Here is an 18331-nt window from a genome sequence, read left to right on the forward strand (position 1 = left end):
ACGAGCGATTTCATTCTCGCTCGCGTAGCAGTCCCTCGATAATTGTAAACGGCCGATAGACAGGAGCGGTAATGACCCAAGGACTTTGTTAACCGAAAAGAGTTTCGCGTGTCAATTGGACTTTGAAAGCATAGAGGCACACGGGTGTAAAGTCGCTCCTGCCTCCACCCCTGCAAAATTGCGTCAGCCTATCAGGGCGGAACGGTGCTCGGCGCGGCGCGGCGGTGCCTCGTCCTGCGATTCCATCACGAGATTTTTCCGGCGATTATTGATCCTTGGCGGGGACCGCCGTTTACCTTGCTCCTCGAAACTGCGAAACTCGTGGGTGGCCAGAATTGGGTCAGGGCTAAGCGAAAGCGTGTCACGTTCCATTTTCGCGCGACGTTCTAGGCCCCATATAACAGAGAGAGTCCTATTTATACTCCTCGTTTCGAAAATACACCGTTCTCTTAGTATATTTGTGTTCACTGGCGTAATAGCATTTCGCCGTACACATAGATCGCATATTCTATGATATATTATTACAGCAAAGGTATTACGTAAACCTTAATTTATTCAAATCATAGGATATTTAGGTCAGGCTAGAAGAGAGCATGAAACGGGAGGGATGTTTGGAAAACCATAAAATATAACATAAAACAACATCGATTTATTTAACACAAATACTTGCACGTTATGATAGAGGTTTGTAGTAATGATATAATAATGATAATAATATTCATATATACACGAAATAAGGCACGTTTGATATTATATAATTAAATGCGCGACGGGCGCCGTGTACGCAGAGAACACGCGTCTCTTTCTTTCTCCGGCGGTCGCGCGTTACACATTTACAATTACTATCAATTGTCTCCATCCCTCACGATATGCAACGTCCTTACCAAATGTAGAAAATGTCATATATATATATATATATGTATAATCTGTATAAACGCATCTCCGTCTGCACTCGTGCTCCGTGCCTGCTCGCGTCGGACCATTAGGAACGAATCGCGAGGTGGATTCTCGCACGCCAGATTATCCGCGACTTGCACAATCACACTCCTAAAAGTTACTCAACTGCCCATCTCGTGTTTCGCATTGGGAAAATTGCGGCGTTCGATTAAATCGATAAAATGAGAATCGCTAATTAGTCGTGTCTAATTTTAAACAACGCACTCGTATGCGGGCCGGCGCTCGCCGTCTTCTCTCCTCTCTTTTCATCTCTATGCGAATTTTTTTCCGCAATTAATATTTAATGCACTCATACACTAATTTACATGCGAATTTACGGCTCGCACCGTCGCGCAAAAAGTGCAGCCGTGCAACTCTTAAATTTTCATTGCGCGTTTTGAATATCTTATAGCCATTTCCACGCGGAAAGAATGATTTTGTTCAAATATTTAAAAAAGCTACGGATTCAGATATGAAAATAATTTCGTTGGACCATGAAATAATTATGAAGGACGTTTAACACATGATGAGCGAGGCTGTATAAAATTTTAACATTCTAACAACCACCAATTTGAGCGTTCTACAATTAATTTCAGGGTTCTAACAAAAATTATGCAGAAAATTGCAGATCTATTGAGCTAAATTTTTACATATTTCAGCAAAACCGTTCTTTTCATGTACCAAGATAGATTAACTTTGATCTGGGTTTATGTAACCGACTCATTGTCTTTTTTTATTTGCAAAAATTACAAAAAACTAAAGAGTAGGTTAAATCGAGATTAAAGTAAATCTATTTTGGTAGAAATGGACATTATTCGGTTGATTTTAACAGAGCTATGTACGCTTTTTCACAACTCTCATAAAGAAAAAGTTCCACGCACGATATTTAAATTTCCTTCGCTACATTTCTTCGACATATAAAATTTTATAATTGTATTTTCAAACGTAACGCAAAAGAGAAAAAAATAAATAAAATTACACATACATGATTCGTAGAAGAATTAATGATCTAGGCCAGTGCCTTTACAATTGTCGATTTCATTTTTTATTGTGTATTTTTACATAACATATAACAGTATTAATTTTGTTGGCACGTAAAAATTATTTTTAAAATCTGAATACCTAAAGAACTTGACGGATAAAACTGTTAAATCACACGCGTCCCTAGTTTTAAATTAGACCTCTTTCTCAGGCGAACATGTTATAAATTTTTAAACACGTAACTAACAGGTAAAGACACGTTAATGTATTTTAGATTAAAATCTTATTTTTATACGAAGACTGTATTATTCGCGATTGATTCTTAATCGCGCTCGTATAGTGATATGTAGCTAAAAATTATAAGAAACAATTCATGTTTCCTTGTAAAAGTGTACCTTTTCATGAAGTATTCGCTAGCAAATTTATAATATGTCCAACTAATTGCTGATTCACAATCGCGAGCCGTTCGCGGCTGTCAAAAGCGAAGCGATCCGCTCACGATTAATAACTCATACATGTTCACATACTTAGTAACACTCTCTTAGACCTACTTAGGCGGTACTTACGTTCTCTGAACTGGCATCAAGACATTGTATCTTACACAAATGTATTGTACAAGTAGAATTAAACGATTCGTGACCGGAATGTTTTATCGCTCCTCCCCCTCCCCCTGCGTTGTTCCTAATTAAATCTACGCAAGTACCTAAATTAAAAACTAAAAAGAAAATATATTCTTTTTTTGTTCGTCGACGTCTTCGTTCGGTGAGTCTGGAATGTGGAATTTACCTCCGTAGAGGCAACAGACTATTAAGCAAGACAGAGACTATGAGCGATCGGCAAACGCCGTCGCGGATGATTGAATCGTCGATTAGTGATGTCGACTATGACGTCTGGCAATTATTTAAGGATATTCAATATAAGGAATGATACGGACAGTGATCGGTTGAACTTATTGCATGCCTTCGAAATAAAATGGAGCAGTAGAGCAAAATTGCTCGTGTCCTCATTGGCGACAACTTTATCTTCGAAATACTTCTCGAATATCGAGAAACGCGCAATCAGAAATAACTTGAAGGTAAAACATCTCTGTTACATAAGATGCATGCTATCTCGTGAGCCGTTGCGTGAGAACAATGCAAATTATTCAAACGCAACTTGCGTTAAGGGAATTGTAATTCTCTTCGTGTTTTTCCCTCGGACTCGCACATGGCACACCAAGAGTACAGCAGAAGGGCACGAATGCTCACAGATATCGTCCATCGATACAATCTTCTGAAATCATTACGGTACACGCGACTACACGTTTTTATTACAGTTACATTGGTGCGTATTTCGTTATTTTGCTCTGCACCGAAGTCCGTCTCCGGTTACAGCGAGCTTAAAATGGGCGGGAGTATTTGTGAAATTTGGCACTTGACTTTCCTAAAGGTAACGGTCGCGTTTAAACTCGTCGAAGACATTTCTGCAGTTTGTTCTCGAAAATTGCCGTAACACGCAGAGGGATAAAGAGAAATACAATTCGCTATACTCATCATTCAAGACAAACAATCGACGATTCGCTCGCAGGGATCGACACGGCGCGCATCGTTCCCGATGATAACATCGAGCATCCTGCTTCCTCCTCGGTCCTTCGTGGAAGCGCAAATGATCAGCGAACGAAAGTGATGATCGAGAGCTAATTCGATGGTCGATGCGATCACGTTCGTCCACGATCACGTTCGGACTAATCTCTCGTAATACTCTTAGTACTTAGGGCTACAACATGAAACTCAAATCATAATCGATTCGAGCGACGTGCGCATCGCAAACTTATTCTAATTAAATGCAGCTTTTCGAGTACAAAATTCTCTAAGTGTATTGTCCTCGCAAACGTTTCGTTGCATCTTCAATCGATCTTCCGTTTTATTTCACACACACTTCGGGCTCGCCGAGAGGACGACGGACCTTTCATCCTTCCGACAGTTCGGCATTCCTCGGCGAACATCGAGGAAACGCGTGGAGCTTGAGTCGGCGTCCGTCAAGCGATTCCATCGGAACGGGAGTAGTCTCTGCGATTTCTGGTGGAATCCGTCGAGATTTATCTGCCAAACCGGGTCTTGGCGATCGAGTAACGTTTCCCAGGCAGCCAGGCGCGCTCGGGACCGTGACCACGATTGTGCGAGTGACGGCGTGAGAAAGCGCGGTATCACAGCTTCGACGGATCGTAATTCTCGAAGGACCATCTCTGTCTCGGGGCGTTGGACGAACATTCCTCCATCACCAGTTGCTGCTTGTTCTCCGTGATCGCCAGACATTTGTCGCTGCTACCGTGCCTGATGTGATTAGTCTGCAAACAGAGGCGCGAGGCGAGTCAAGTTTCCCGTCGGGGAGCAATTTGATAATTAAAGGAATTGAAGATTTGTCAAGGATGCATTTGCCAAGACTGAATTCTTTTCTCTCAACTTAATCGCTTAAGATTCGTTCTCATAGATCAGTAAGAGAATGGATTCAAGGGCGATCCATCACCTGAGAATTGTAGATCCATTGTTGATTCCCCTTACTTCCGTGGCATGGGTAGAGAATAACGTCGCTGCCGCTGTAGTCCAGGCACGACTCGTCCCGACGGATTTCGCCCGTCTTGCTGAGCATCCAGTACTGCGACAAATGATCCCGATTAATACCTCAAGAAATCTGACACGGATCTGCCTACGAGATTTTGACAGAGGCCATTAAAAAAAAAAAAAATAAATAAAAATAAAAATAAAAAATGACACGGACGCGATCAATCGGGAAGAGAGAATTACCTTTGTTAAAATTTCATGTATTAACACCCGGGTATATTTCGCTTTTACAAAAATATAAAAGAATTCGAATAAAACCTCGACAGTTAATATGTATAAATTCCGCTCGATGTTTTACAAAGCTCTCGCGCCCTCGTATTATCGCAATCCGTCTCCCGAAACAACGATGAATTCACAAAATCGGGGGATCGTTAAAACCCCCCCTCGATTGCAAAAACGCGGAAATCGTTCGATCCGACCGTTTAATCTGCCTCGCGCTCGCGGGGGAGATACGAGAATAAGCGTGGCGCGCATCCGACCACTGGCGCGGATTTTCGCGGTGTTACACAGAATCGAGAACGAGCGATCGATTGCACGCGCGCCGCTTGTAAAATAACATGCACCAGGGCGATCGTGCGACCAGCAGTTATTTACCACCGAGCGATGCATCGCCGCGCGGTTTTGCACGAAGGCGAACGCGCGCGGCGGAGGCGCGTCAAAGCGATCCGGCGCCCATAATGAGCACCGGTTAGCCGATGTAATCGAGTCTGGCGGCCCTCGAAATTGCGCTTATCTAATCTCGGACGCCGACGCCGTTTGGGCAATTTCGTCTACCTGATGCCGCGAAGATCGGACGCCAAATCTAAAGCCGCGTGTGTCGCCCATGGAGAATAATTCCTCGTGCGATTTCGACTCGACGTATCGATCGCGAGAGGCACAAAATCGTCTCAAGTGGAACGCATAATTATAAGAAGATGACATCAAGTAAAAATTAATTAAGAAAAAATTATTACGATCGTACACGATACAGTTCTAATGATTTTGTGATAAATTCTTGATGTTTAATTTAAAACATCAGTATATTAAAATTATTATCAAGATTTCATTACAAAATCGATGTCAATAATGTGTCGTGTGAGATAAAACAATTTTTTTATATAGAAGAAACTGGAACAATATCAAATTAAAATTAATATGTTCTTGTTCCTTTATATATTCTATTCTTTCTTGTATATATGAATTTCAGCAGTAATATTATGTTTCAATATTTTCATCGTATAATTTTCAATATTTAATTACCTAAAGATCTCAATATAATTCTTGAAAATGTTATTATTTTTTTCTCTCAGCTCATAAAAATTATGAGTTGAATAATGAGAATTTATTTTTCTTCATAAAGCTATACAAATGTTTTTCATATATGCAAATTATATTTGTTCAACGCGCTATATAATTTTGTTTCAATACATAACATTAAAAAATATCCTCAAAACAAAAAGTGTTTTTTGAAATTAAATTACTTCTACCTGATATTATCCTTTTATGATTTTACGTGTCGAGCGCCGGCGTTCCATTGAAACCGCGAGAATTCATTTCGGGAAAAATGTTTCCCGGGAAGAACATAAGGAGACGGATAACGCGATAAATGAGCGGCGCGAGAGCTGGATCTACATATATTCGCGGATCTACGTATATTCGCGCGCGGTCATAATTATTACTAATTTAATACGACGAGCCGGCGCGACGCGGGGCACGATTTGGGGACTGCGGCTGTCAGAACCGCCGGGTCGACAATATAGTTGTTTTGAAGTGCTTTACAAGTATAATTAGGGGATAGCGGGTATGGGGGATAACGAGAAGCAAGCATTCACCGCACACATGTATCATCAAGCGTCGTTAGCCATGCACGACCCGCGCTCCATTCTGCCTGAAACTCTCATTCAAATCAGAGTGTATTATTATGTCGCCTTGTCTGAAGTATAATGCAAGTGTGTATTACGCTTGCTATCTCACGCACATCGCTTTATTATATATCTCGCATGCTTGTATGGAGTAACCGCGTTACTTTTCACACATTGTAGAAAGAGGAAAGAAGAAGAACAGAATTTGAAAACAGTCAGCGGCGATTTGGGGATGGAGTTTCATGAGAGACGCATTCGTCTACGTGCTTCATGTATGCATTCCTAGGTAGCGAACGCAAAATAAAATCAAGACGGCATGAAGTAGAAATCATTTTGGAAAAAAAACATTAATCATGAGAAGAAAATGCTATTCTTTAATCAAAACAGACCTTGGTACCTAATAAAGTTTCAGTTATCAATTATTAAATGTACGTTTTCAATTCTATATAACCGCGATACGGGTTGTCAGATTGTGAAACGCAATCACAGACTGAAGCTAGGATTAATATCTTCAATTAAATTCATCGTCAATTTTGTTTACGTTACAAGTATCTTAAAAAAAACTATAAAAAACTTATTGCGAAAAATATCACCCCAGCCAGGATTTTTCGCAATAAGTTCTTTACAGTTTTTAAAGATGCTTGTAGTATCGTACACAAAATTGACGATCAATTTAATTTGAGATATTAATCCTAGCTTCAATCTGTGATTGCGTCTGTCTTTTAAGTTCATATCGGCACGCAAATATATGTATAGAACTAAAAATATATATTTAATTTGATACTGAAATTTTATTAAGCATCAAGATCCACGTTGACAGAGGAATGACATTTTCTTCTCATAATTGTATTAATTAAATATCAGTCTATTAAATGCTCAATTTATTATTTAAAATTATTACTGTTTCACTTGATATCTTTTTGGTGATAATTTGGTGATAAATTTTTGATGTAGCAATAATTTTAAAATAACTTGTTAATTGAAAAATAATTTTAAAATTATTGCAATATTAAAAATTCATTACAATATTATCATCACGAGTATATTCAATAAAATCATAATAATTTTTCTGAAAATAGTTTCTATTTCATGTTACCTTATTATCATTTTCCACTTAAGCCTCGTGTGATTACAGCGTGACGCGATATTCATACCATGATCCCCGAACATGATGATAATTCTACGTATTATACAGCACAAAGATAGATAGGTAGACAGATAGACACAGAGGGGGAAAGGGGAGAGAGAGAGAGAGAGAGAGAGAGAGAGAGAGAGAGAGAGAGAGAGAGAGAGAGAGAGAGAGAGAGAGAGAGAGAGAGACCCAGAGACCAGAGATATACGCATATAGTAACCCTGCAAACTGACCATCCGGTGACCGCAACGGCTATCTCTCACGATGCACTCGCCTTCCATCCGATGATACGATTATTCATCTTCCATCATCCGCGATCACGACTGATCCCGAATCGCCGATGCGCATCCCTTTTCCCGTGGTATACGGGATCGCGACTTTATCACAATATCACGCGGGCGACGACCGAAAGCGTAATTGCCGTGAAACCGCGGCTTAATTACGAGGGCAAACAGCTGAATTAAAGCAGCGCTTTACCCGGGCTAAGCGAGCATCGCCGACTGATTGTGTTTTTGGTTGTAACCGGTCGGTGCAACGGTTGTTAAACGCCGATGTTTCCGTATTAGCGCGCGCGCGTGTTTATAGGTAAAGACAGGAAAATCTACACACCTACGCACATCTGCAGACGCCGCGCTCCATTTCCTGTGCGGGCTTTTAATAACGGACCCACGCAACCGACCGAATGAGTGCGAGAAATAAAATAAAGCGCGGATTTTACATGCCGCCGAGCGTAAGCTAGCTCGCTAATAAATGAACGAAGGTTGCTAATGAAATTGCTGCGGTTGTTATGCGCGTGTAGCATCGATGCATCGTTATCGACGAACAACAGATGCGGAAGAAATGCTAAACGGTTATACTCTTATACGTATGTCACATTTATTTTCGTCCATTCCATTAAACCAATTACTGCCCACGGCACCGGGCCTTGCAGCTACGTTGCAGTGACGTTGCAATCTTATATATTGCAATGCAACATTCCAAATTAACAATGTTTTAGAAACGTTGCTAAATACAGATATGTAGATTTTAATGGGATGCTAGAGACAGGTCTGTTTTAAACACAATAAATTTTGCCACAAGAATTTGTCTTATTGCTTTTATAGATTTGGAAATTCTTCTCCAGAATGAAGGTATATATACATTACTACCAGTCTGAATTGTGAAGTTTATGAAAAGAGGAAAAAATTAAATAAATCACAATACATTTATTTTTACCATTTCCTAGTCAAATATAGCGTGTGGAGTTGCCATATCGTAATAATAATTGCTTGATGTAAAATATCTGCAATTTATACTCACAAAATTCGCCATTCTAAACATTTAGACAACAGGAACAAACAATATCAAATTCTCGAAGTTAGACTTTAATACCAATTGAGATAAAAATGTTTCTTACAAAAATTTAGGCGTACATGTGTGTGGAAAGTTGTTGGTAAGTAGAGTGAAAAAAGTTTTCTTTGTTCTCTGTTTAAAGATCAATTCGTGATGTTAGTTAATACGTGTTTAATTCTGAAAAAGAATTTCCAAATCTATAAGAGAAATACATACGAAATCTCGTTACAAAAATTTTTGAGATCTTGTGCATTTTTAAAATAAAACTGTAAATTATTTTCCAAAATTAAAGTATACAAAAAATAAACACATACAAAATCTAGTTACAAAAATTATTGATTAATCGGTAAACAGATCTGTTTTTAGCATCTCCTTAATGTAGCAGTAATATCTAAAATTAAAATATTAAATATTATAATTAAATATTTCTGCGATATATTATTGCAATCCTTTTGTGTTATATAGATAAGTGTTCACTTTGAAAGTTAAAGAAAAGTTGCACGGTAAGGTGCAACAAAGATGAGACTTACATTTTGAAAAGGTAGAAATAGATAGAATTGTGAAAAAATATTTAACGTGCATGCATTTAGAATATTTACAACTCAATAATCTCGCTCTCGTTCGTGGGTTCCTGGTATGGAGGGGGGAAAAGAGCCAAGTCGTTGATTAAATCTAAGCCTACTATATCAATGTGAGAAATGATGATAACACGGTAAGAAACCGTGCCAAAAGGCAGTAATTGGGGTCATCTCACCGAGGGGCAGTAGAGAGACATGGATTGATGAACAACACCTGCACCAGATTAGCGACGCCACTAATCGCATCGAAACGCGGGGCGATTAGTGCCAAGTTAGCGTGCACGCGACCGCACATGCGTTCCAAGGATCAGCTTTTACAAGTCGCGTAGATTTCGCGGCCCCGAAACCAGATATTAGATCAGAATCACCCATGTTCGTCGACCAATAGGAAAGCTCCGGAAGGATCTAATGCGACTGTAAATGTCCGTTAGTCATAAACGTTTTCTTTTTTTTCTTTTTTTTAGATTAATTCAGCGTTTTTAGAATTGCCGAAAGTTTGACGGCGCTACGCGCGTGTACCTGATTGCCGCCTTGACGGTGACAGGGATACATGCCCACCGGCTGATGCAGGTCTTCGGTTTTCCCCGATGAATCTATACACATTCCGCTAGTGATTTGCCGTATCTGCGTTCAGAAATTCAAGAGAAATTTACACGGTTACTCGGTGCAAGTGAAAGAGATTCGCCGCCCTTCATCAAACGGCACTTGGATCGTGGACCGAGCGCGCACGATCTTATCTCTCTCTCTCTCTCTCTCTCTCTTCGCCGCCTCGTTCGAGAATATATCCAAGCAACCGGAAGCGCGAACACACATGGCATGGAACGAGCGCGCGTGCGATTAGGCACTCGGTCGTCACTGAGGTGGGGAAACGATAGCGGATCGATAACGCCGATGAGACGGAAACTCGATTTTCTAGTAATTTGGTATGTAGCTTCGATTAGCTTCGCAGCGACATTGCCGGGTCCACATTTCGAAACGAGCGATCCGTGTACGTTGTTTATTCACGCAGGATTATACGATAATAATTAGGCTAAATACCGACGGTCCGCAGCGGCGGCTAATAAGCGCTGTTCCGTGGCCGAAAGCCAAAATAATCGGCCTTCACACAGTTGGGAAATTTTGCAGAAACTAAATAGCCATTGTTTCGTAAACAAAAGAAAAAAGCAAACGGAATGAATTCACATTATGCGCCATTTATATTAGTCCATGATGCGAGAGGGACATTGTCGTTTTGTATGAAGAGCAGCAGAACAAGCGGTTGCCGTCGTGCGATATACAAAATATTTCAAATCTATCGCAATATCCGTTAATGGCAAGCTTGAAAACAAAATACCGGAATTGTAATAGCTTTGAAATCAAAAGTATTTAAAATTAATTAATCAAATTGTTCGACATTTGCACGCTAAAATGTAACACATCTCGTAGTAATAAACGTTTCTCGGTACTATTTTATATTCAAAATTAATACACTTCTGCATGTATCTTCACTACTGCACAATCTAATACGCTTGAGAGCGCAAATTTGAAACAATTTGATTAACCAATTTTAAATACTTCGCATTTGACTGTTATAGCCCCGGCATTACATATTTTCTTCTCGAAATAATTTCCAAAATCTGCCATTAATAACTCTGTCACAATAGATTCGGAACATTCCGTGTATATTTACTATTGTATTAAATTCTTCATCGATTTATAATTTCATAATTCAATTTATAAACAAAATTAATCAAAAATTAATTATTTATAAAATATTTTCAACAATAAACTAGAATTCATGTAATCAACGTATTTGAGATACATTTAAAAAATGAATAATTAAAAAAATATTTGATTAATATTCTAAATTTGATTTTTGTCAATTTTTTGGTGCATTCCAGCTCTGCGATGTAATGAAGTACGTCACTCTTTGCAGTGAGCATACCGTGGTAACAAGCATTCGATGTATCGAAATGTAATGGTGAACACACATTTCCAAACGCCAGCGACAGCGAGGAGCTTTGAAGCCAAATCGTTAAAAAATCAAATTTAAAAAAATCGTGTTTCCGTTTCGAACTTTAAGAACATTAGCGATAACAATTTGACGCATCAAGCAAAAGCAGGGACAGTGTGTGCTTTTTGTGTGTCAAGGAAATTTGTCGAGTGGATGTCTATTGTACCTGATTTCCACCCTGTCGATGACAGGGATATAGTCCGCACGGTTTGTGCAAATCGGCCTTGCGAGCGGGCGAGTCCAGGCACGTGTTACCGCCCTCGCCAAGATTTCGGACCTGTTTGTTGTTAGTAATTTTTTCAAACATTAGCGTGTGTCCGTCGCACCGTTAGTAATAAACCCAAAAATATATGTACATATTAATAAACAGATTAGTGAAGAAGAAAGTAACGTCAACGACGTGCCATTTGGACATTTCTGTGTTTTGCATTTTTTGCTATTTTCCCGACTTGACACTTCATCAAAAAACTTTGGAATTAAAATGGAAAATTATTCCCGATCGAATTAATTAAATGCGAATGAGATATTTGCGCAGTTCGAAATGTCAGTTGCAAAATTGTTGACGCTCTCTGCCTTATTTTAAGATCAGAGTATGAAAATACACCGGATGACACGCCTCGCTTCTATATCTGTAAAGTAATATAATTGGATTATTCGAATTAATAAGATTTTATGATATAAATCGAATTATTATTATTGACTGCTTTTGAACCCCGTGAACCTCTGGTAACAAGATTCGTTGATTCGATCCCTCGTCGGAATTCTGAAACGGAGTATGAAAAGGCGAAAAAGTCACGCTCCTCGTTGCGCAATGGTCCTCTTGTTTTTTTTTTCCATGCACAGATCTGCGGCGTGCCTGGAAAAGCGGGGACCGCGCAGACCGCGGATTGCGTTCTCCATTTTTCAAATAGACGGAAACAAATTGAAAATGAGCTCCGCTCGTATTTCGTTCGGTCCGACGCGCGTGTTCGCGACTGAACTATACGTATGTGTATGTGCGGAAAATATATGTATGCGCGCACATGTGCCTGCGTGTAACAGCAGGTGCATTCAGTTATACGGCGCTCGGTCAGCAGTCCTGATTTCGCTGCATGCAAGAATTCTGTGGTCGTTGCAGTTTCAACGTGAACATCTTTATTCCCTCCTACCCTCCCCTCCCAACCCCTCCCCTCCCCTCCCCCTCCACCATCCCGCCCATCCCCTGTCTCGCGTCTTCATCCTCCGTAGGAGTCGTCCTCGTTGTCGGCGTCCGACTCGTCGGTCGGCTGGAATAAAAACTCGTGATTTATAACCGGCTATCCTGGAGATCGATAAAATTTTCCAAAGCCACCCTGCTCCGCCGGCATTATTAAAGGCGGCTCGAAGGCTCTTAGTGAACACGATGAGAAATGTGATCTGGTATTTAGACAACTTTACGAACTCCCGAACTCGCGCGGGGAGTTGGAGCTCGGAGGAATATAATATCGCGGAAAGTCACGTATTTCGGACATTTTCTGAATTTCATACCTCGTTATACCATAATCCGAAAGAGAACGTGTCTCCTTCAGTTTCACTCTCAGTAAATCTTCTTCATCCATACGTGAGAAAAGAGAAATAAATCTCACTGACGTTAACAACGATTTTTCAAGAATATTCCCAGGAAGATTATGCGAGCGCTGCGAGCATGCGAAAAAGACATTACGAATGCCTTATTAAAAATCACATCGTGGCTCGTGTGTGGGATATCGATGCGAGATTGCGAGGGTTAAACAAAACCGCGCGCGCCGCGCCGCGTTTTTATCATTCCACGCGGTTTTGCATAGGGAAATCCATGCGGTTCGCGTAGAAACGACTCAAAAATCGCGGCATACCCCCCGGAGAAATATACGCCCACCCCGCGCACGTACGTAGAAACGTGCACATCCGAAATTATTCACGTCGTGTACGATTTCTGGACCGACGTAGAGCCGTGTGAACTATAAATCCAGCCACCCCCCACCCTCCTTCCTCCCGTACGATAGGGAGGCCCGGGCGTGATTTAGCCGGTTCTCCGGAAGCAAATAAAAAGTAAAGAGTAGAGAGGAAAAGAGAAAGAGAGACACGCGATAAAGGGCGACGAAGGTGAGAAATCCGGACGGAGGACAGTGAGAACATAAGTTTCGCCCCGACGTACGAACGGGATTGTTATTTTGTGTGCTGTGCGACAATGAAGTCCGAGATTCTCGTCGCAATTAGATTTTATTGTTTTAAAACTTTCATTAGCAAAAACGACGATAACGCGAGAGAAAATTTAAATTTCGAAAATCTTGTGGTAAAAATCCAGAAATGTTTCATCAAGCCAAATTATTTAGTCCGAACTGTGTGCATTATTCAGAAATACTGGTCCCATGCAAACGTGTATTGATTATTTAATAGCGTTACACGTAAGTTTCGATATCATTTTCTGGCACATTTTATTTAGTACATAAAAATTTTGCAAGTGAAAATTCTTATTATAGGACTCACATATAGATAAATAATAAAAATCTTGAGACTTAGTGATTCACGTTAAGCAATAATCGAAAGTTGCGTAAATTAAGCAATTGCAAAATCTTATTGAGTCTGAAGATATTGAAATAAAAATAAAAGATAGCGACGGGGGGTATTAACCCCTTCGCTGTGGATGACATATATACGTGCAAAAATAAAACGTGCCACCAGTGTAGATGACACATATGTGCATCTAAAAAAAGAAAGTAAAATTACTAGAATTTTCACAGTGGCAAGTATTTCAAGGTTTTTGGGGTCGTTGAATTCGAATTTAAGGTCTAAATTCCAAAATTTGAAATAGCAGATCCAATATGACACATCAAAGTTTTTAAAAATAATCAGATTTTCTTGAAAATAGGTTTTCTGGGTAGCTAAATCTAAATTTATATTAAAATTACAAAACTTAAAATGGCAGATTCAATATGGCGCATCAAAGTTTTTAAAAATAATCAAAATTTTTTGAAAATGGGTTTCTATATTGGATCCGCCACTTTTTATTTTAAAATTCTTATCTCAAATTCGAAATCAGCGACCCCAAAAATGTAAAGAATAAATTTGTGGATAAAATTATAAACTTTTTTTCACCACAGAACATTGATTTCTGTCCCACAGTTAAAGGATTAATTTATGAAATTGTACGTATGGGAAAAATAAGCTAACGTACCCCCTCATTTTTCGAACAAAGCGTGGCGATGTTCTCGACAACAATGTAGCAACAACATATAGAAGAACGAAACGGTTGCGTGCGGATAATCCAGGATCGGCAAAAACGATTCGGTTTCACCGCCGTGCAAACTTAAGCGACGAAATTGTTGTTTCGTGTGTGGCACGAACCGCATTCCAAAGTGCGCGGCCGCGTAAATGCTACTTCGCGAAAACGTGCACCCATCCCTTATACATTCCTCCTTTTTCCGTCGCTTTTTCCGCGCGATGCTTCCTTTTAGTTTCCCTATTCCGCCCACTCGTGAATGCCGGTGTCAGTGCGCTTGGACAGAGGAAGAAAAGAAGGGGTGGGGAGAGGGGGGGGGGGAGAAAGAAGAAGAAGAAAAAGGAAAAGAGTGAAATGCATTCCTTGCCTTATCCCGGGGAAAACGTGAGTGGATCGCAACAAACGACAAGGCAGGCGGATAGGGCGAAGTAAAAAAAACGGCGAGAGGGAAGGAGGGGAGGAGATCGGTCGATAGTATCTGGCCCTCCCCGCTCTTCAAACTATTTCGAATTCCGTTGCTTTTTATTATCATGTTCGATCGGAATATTGCCTTCGCGCGGCGGAACGCGTGTACATACCGTGTGCGCCGTGTCGGCAGCGCCGTGAAATTGTGATTCACGAGAGCCGTAGTGTGTGCCGTGACCGGTGGCTTTTGTCTCGCGAACAACGCGACGGAGTGCCACAATTTGTGCGCGTGAATATGCGCGTGCGAAATATCACTGCGGGCATATATCTCAATGCCGTTCTGCTCGACAAACATACCGTGTGTAAAATGAGACGCAATAAAATATAAAGACGCATATAATCCGCCGAGCTCGTCATTCCTTAATAAGCGTTATGCGCTGAAAATTACATAGCGAGAGGCAAAAATGAATCGCACAACCGATGCAAAGATTAATTTCATGTATTACATAATTTATGCAAAATCAAGAGTTTTATGTTGGACGTGCTCTATTTTTTTTCTACGTAAAGCAGAGAAACCGCGGGATAAAAATCTAATAAGTTAAATGTGTCATTTAAAAATAGTTTTTTTTTTAATAAAAAATATATCAAGTGCAAATGTAAATACCAATCGAAAACATATTTTAACAAGTCAGCTGCAAATGAGAGCCCTGCTGCGTTTTTAGATATATTTGAAAAAAAAAATAGAGAAAATAAACCTGAATGCATGCGTGCACGTGATTAAAAAAATGTTTTTAATTTCAATTTTTTTAATCCACTTTTAAAACAGAGTAATATATAAAAAATATATGTACATATTTTTGTCACATATACAAGATGGGACGTTTACAAATTATTACCTCTAAAACTATATTTTGAACAACCGTGTTTTCTCTAGTAATTGTTTCTCATTTCATAAAAGTATTTAAATTATTTAAAAAAATGATGTTTAGATATTTAATATTTTATGTCAAAATGTATGCTAGAATAAAATATAAAATAACTTGTAAGCTATTGATTTTTCGATATTTCGCAAACTGTCATTCTACAAATCTTTGTCTATCAAGTTCGTCGAATAAAGTAGGTATTTGTCACCGGACGACGCATCATTTTCGCCATTTTCGGTATTAATAAAAGCTAAAATATTTCCTCGATAAGGAAGCAACGAGACGCGCGCTCAAAACTTACCCAGAATTTCCGGTACAGCGAACTTTAGTGCGCCCGGTTATCTTGTACGGCGTGCGCGCGAAGATAGGCGCGGAGGACGAAGATGATCCTGATACGAGAAATTCAAGTGAAGTGTGAAGATAACGAGACGGGCCGAGACCGTTGCACGGGCGTGAAAAAGAGACGGGTCGGGGGCGGAGAAGGAGCGCGCGCGGAGGGCAGACAGAGATAAATGAGGGCGAGGGGGATGGGCACGAGCACGAAATATTTGAGTCGCGTGACACGGTGACGCCTGTAATGCAAGCCGAGGTTTAACCCCCGCGCCGGGGAGGAACGCTACGATTCTCTACACAGGGTTGAAAACAGGGCGGGGACGGATGATAAAATGCATTATTCAATAACGCGATTAACCGGCGACATAACCGAGAGTCGTACTGCGAAATGTCCATGCGCAACAGAGAACATTGATTTACATTGAAATAATACAGTGAGGATAATGAGGGAGACGATCAGAATTATATATAATCGATTTAAGGAAATTACACTTTATAACGACATGGCTGATCAACCGTCGTTCAATCCGTAGAAGATATATCATTTATGATCGTCGGGGAGAGAAAATAAATTTAAATCTCATATTTTTGCCGAGCTCCTGAAATGACGCGTCCTACTTGAGGTCCGCATTTTCTCCGGAGTAAAAACTCCGACGGGAGAGGAAAAAAAAAAGGGAGACTTTACGCTACAAGCGTTTTACTTTCTTCGCGACTGCGTTGAACATTGTGTTAAACACCGGTGCGCCGGTTGCCGGGTTAATGCACTGTTGGCTTATGATAAAATTAAAGGAACAAAAGGAAATTGGGAGGAAAGTGAGAGAGGAAGAATGATGAAGTATGAAATATTCGTGTCGCGTGACGCTGCAATTTATCCGTTGGTGCAACGTCATTAATACCGGTGCCTACGTACCGTGACTTTGTCACGGAGCGGCACGCTGCACGTGAAGAGACGTAACGTGTAACGATCCGCGTGGAAACGCAAGGTACACAAGCCGGGAAGGCGAATTCATTCCCCCCTCCCCTTCCCCTCTCCCCTACCCCTGCCCTACTGCTCCCACCCCCGACAGCGTTTGCAATCATTTCGCAATTACGAATGAAGCGGAACGCCGGCGCGACGGAGGGTGACGCGGGCTGGCTAACGCGATGAAAATAAATTGTGAAATAACTAACAGTCTGCGCCCAGAATCGCGTGCATATCGGGACGAATTGATTAATAAAACACGTCAACAATATCGGCGGCGACGAGACGCCGATAAAAGATTGATTAAATGCACGAAATCGGTTACCGGATGGAGCTGGGGAGAGAGGGAGGGGGGGGGAGAGGGTTGAAAACAACCGTGAATAAATCACGCGTGGGATAAATGGCGCGAATAAATTTTCACGTCTGCGACGAAAAGAGACGCGGTTCGCGGTGTTATACAACCTCATTATATATGTAAGTTTCTGTTTAGCGTTAAACTTAATAAAATAACGAAGGATGTCTCGCAGGCGAGTATAACGGTTTGGATCACTCGTGCAACGGCGTGTGACAATATCGTTATACGGGGGCAACTCCCGACGCGATCCGACAATCGTTCCGCAATCATTACGGATGCACCAAGACGGAATACAGCAAAAGGAGGAAGTGGGGGTGTGGAAGGAGAGGGAGGAGCGGGGACAACATGACGGAAATAAATCTCCGCGTGATTGATCGTCCGCCATGAATCGCGCGCCCAGGTGATATTAATGCACTATCAGTCGTGACGGGTTCGCGCGGATGGCTCGCGTGTACCGCGCGTGTAGCCGCTTTGACGAGTTTGTCGCTCGTCGCCTCCGTCTGATATTTATGCGCTCGTTTTTTCGCGGCGAAACGAGGGTTACGAGAAAGAGGAGAGGAAAAAAAAAGGGTGGAGAACGGCGCCTGAAATTTCGCGATGTAACCGCGCGTTTGACAGTGCATTCCCGTTTCTCCCTCTCCACTCGCGCATTCGTATCGTTCTTTTGCTCCTAGCGTGTCGACGGATCCCGGAATACGGAGCACGACAGCTGGCGGGATCATCGCGAAATCTGGCGTAGCGTAA

At 41.0% G+C, this 18331-nt stretch overlaps 1 protein-coding gene across 3 annotated transcripts in view; it reads right to left on the minus strand.

Annotated features, from left to right (window-relative positions):
- Positions 1 to 629: 629 nt before the first annotated feature.
- LOC105839349 (putative polypeptide N-acetylgalactosaminyltransferase 9) overlaps positions 630 to 18331 on the minus strand; it is a 217757-nt gene continuing 200055 nt past the window's right edge. For 2 of the 3 annotated variants that reach the window (XM_036293850.1, XM_036293851.1), the window contains 3 exons: positions 11560 to 11670; positions 4423 to 4551; positions 630 to 4243 (listed from right to left, as the gene is read on the minus strand). In XM_036293850.1, coding sequence (XP_036149743.1) covers positions 4103 to 4243; positions 4423 to 4551; positions 11560 to 11670 — 381 coding nt within the window. In that variant the 3' untranslated portion in view covers positions 630 to 4102. Of the gene's footprint in view, positions 4244 to 4422; positions 4552 to 9919; positions 10025 to 11559; positions 11671 to 18331 lie in introns of all 3 variants that reach the window. The other variant, XM_036293852.1, reaches the window with a different exon arrangement.

Source organism: Monomorium pharaonis, chromosome 11 (assembly GCF_013373865.1).
Source record: "Monomorium pharaonis isolate MP-MQ-018 chromosome 11, ASM1337386v2, whole genome shotgun sequence".
Classification (NCBI taxonomy): Eukaryota; Metazoa; Arthropoda; class Insecta; order Hymenoptera; family Formicidae; genus Monomorium; species Monomorium pharaonis.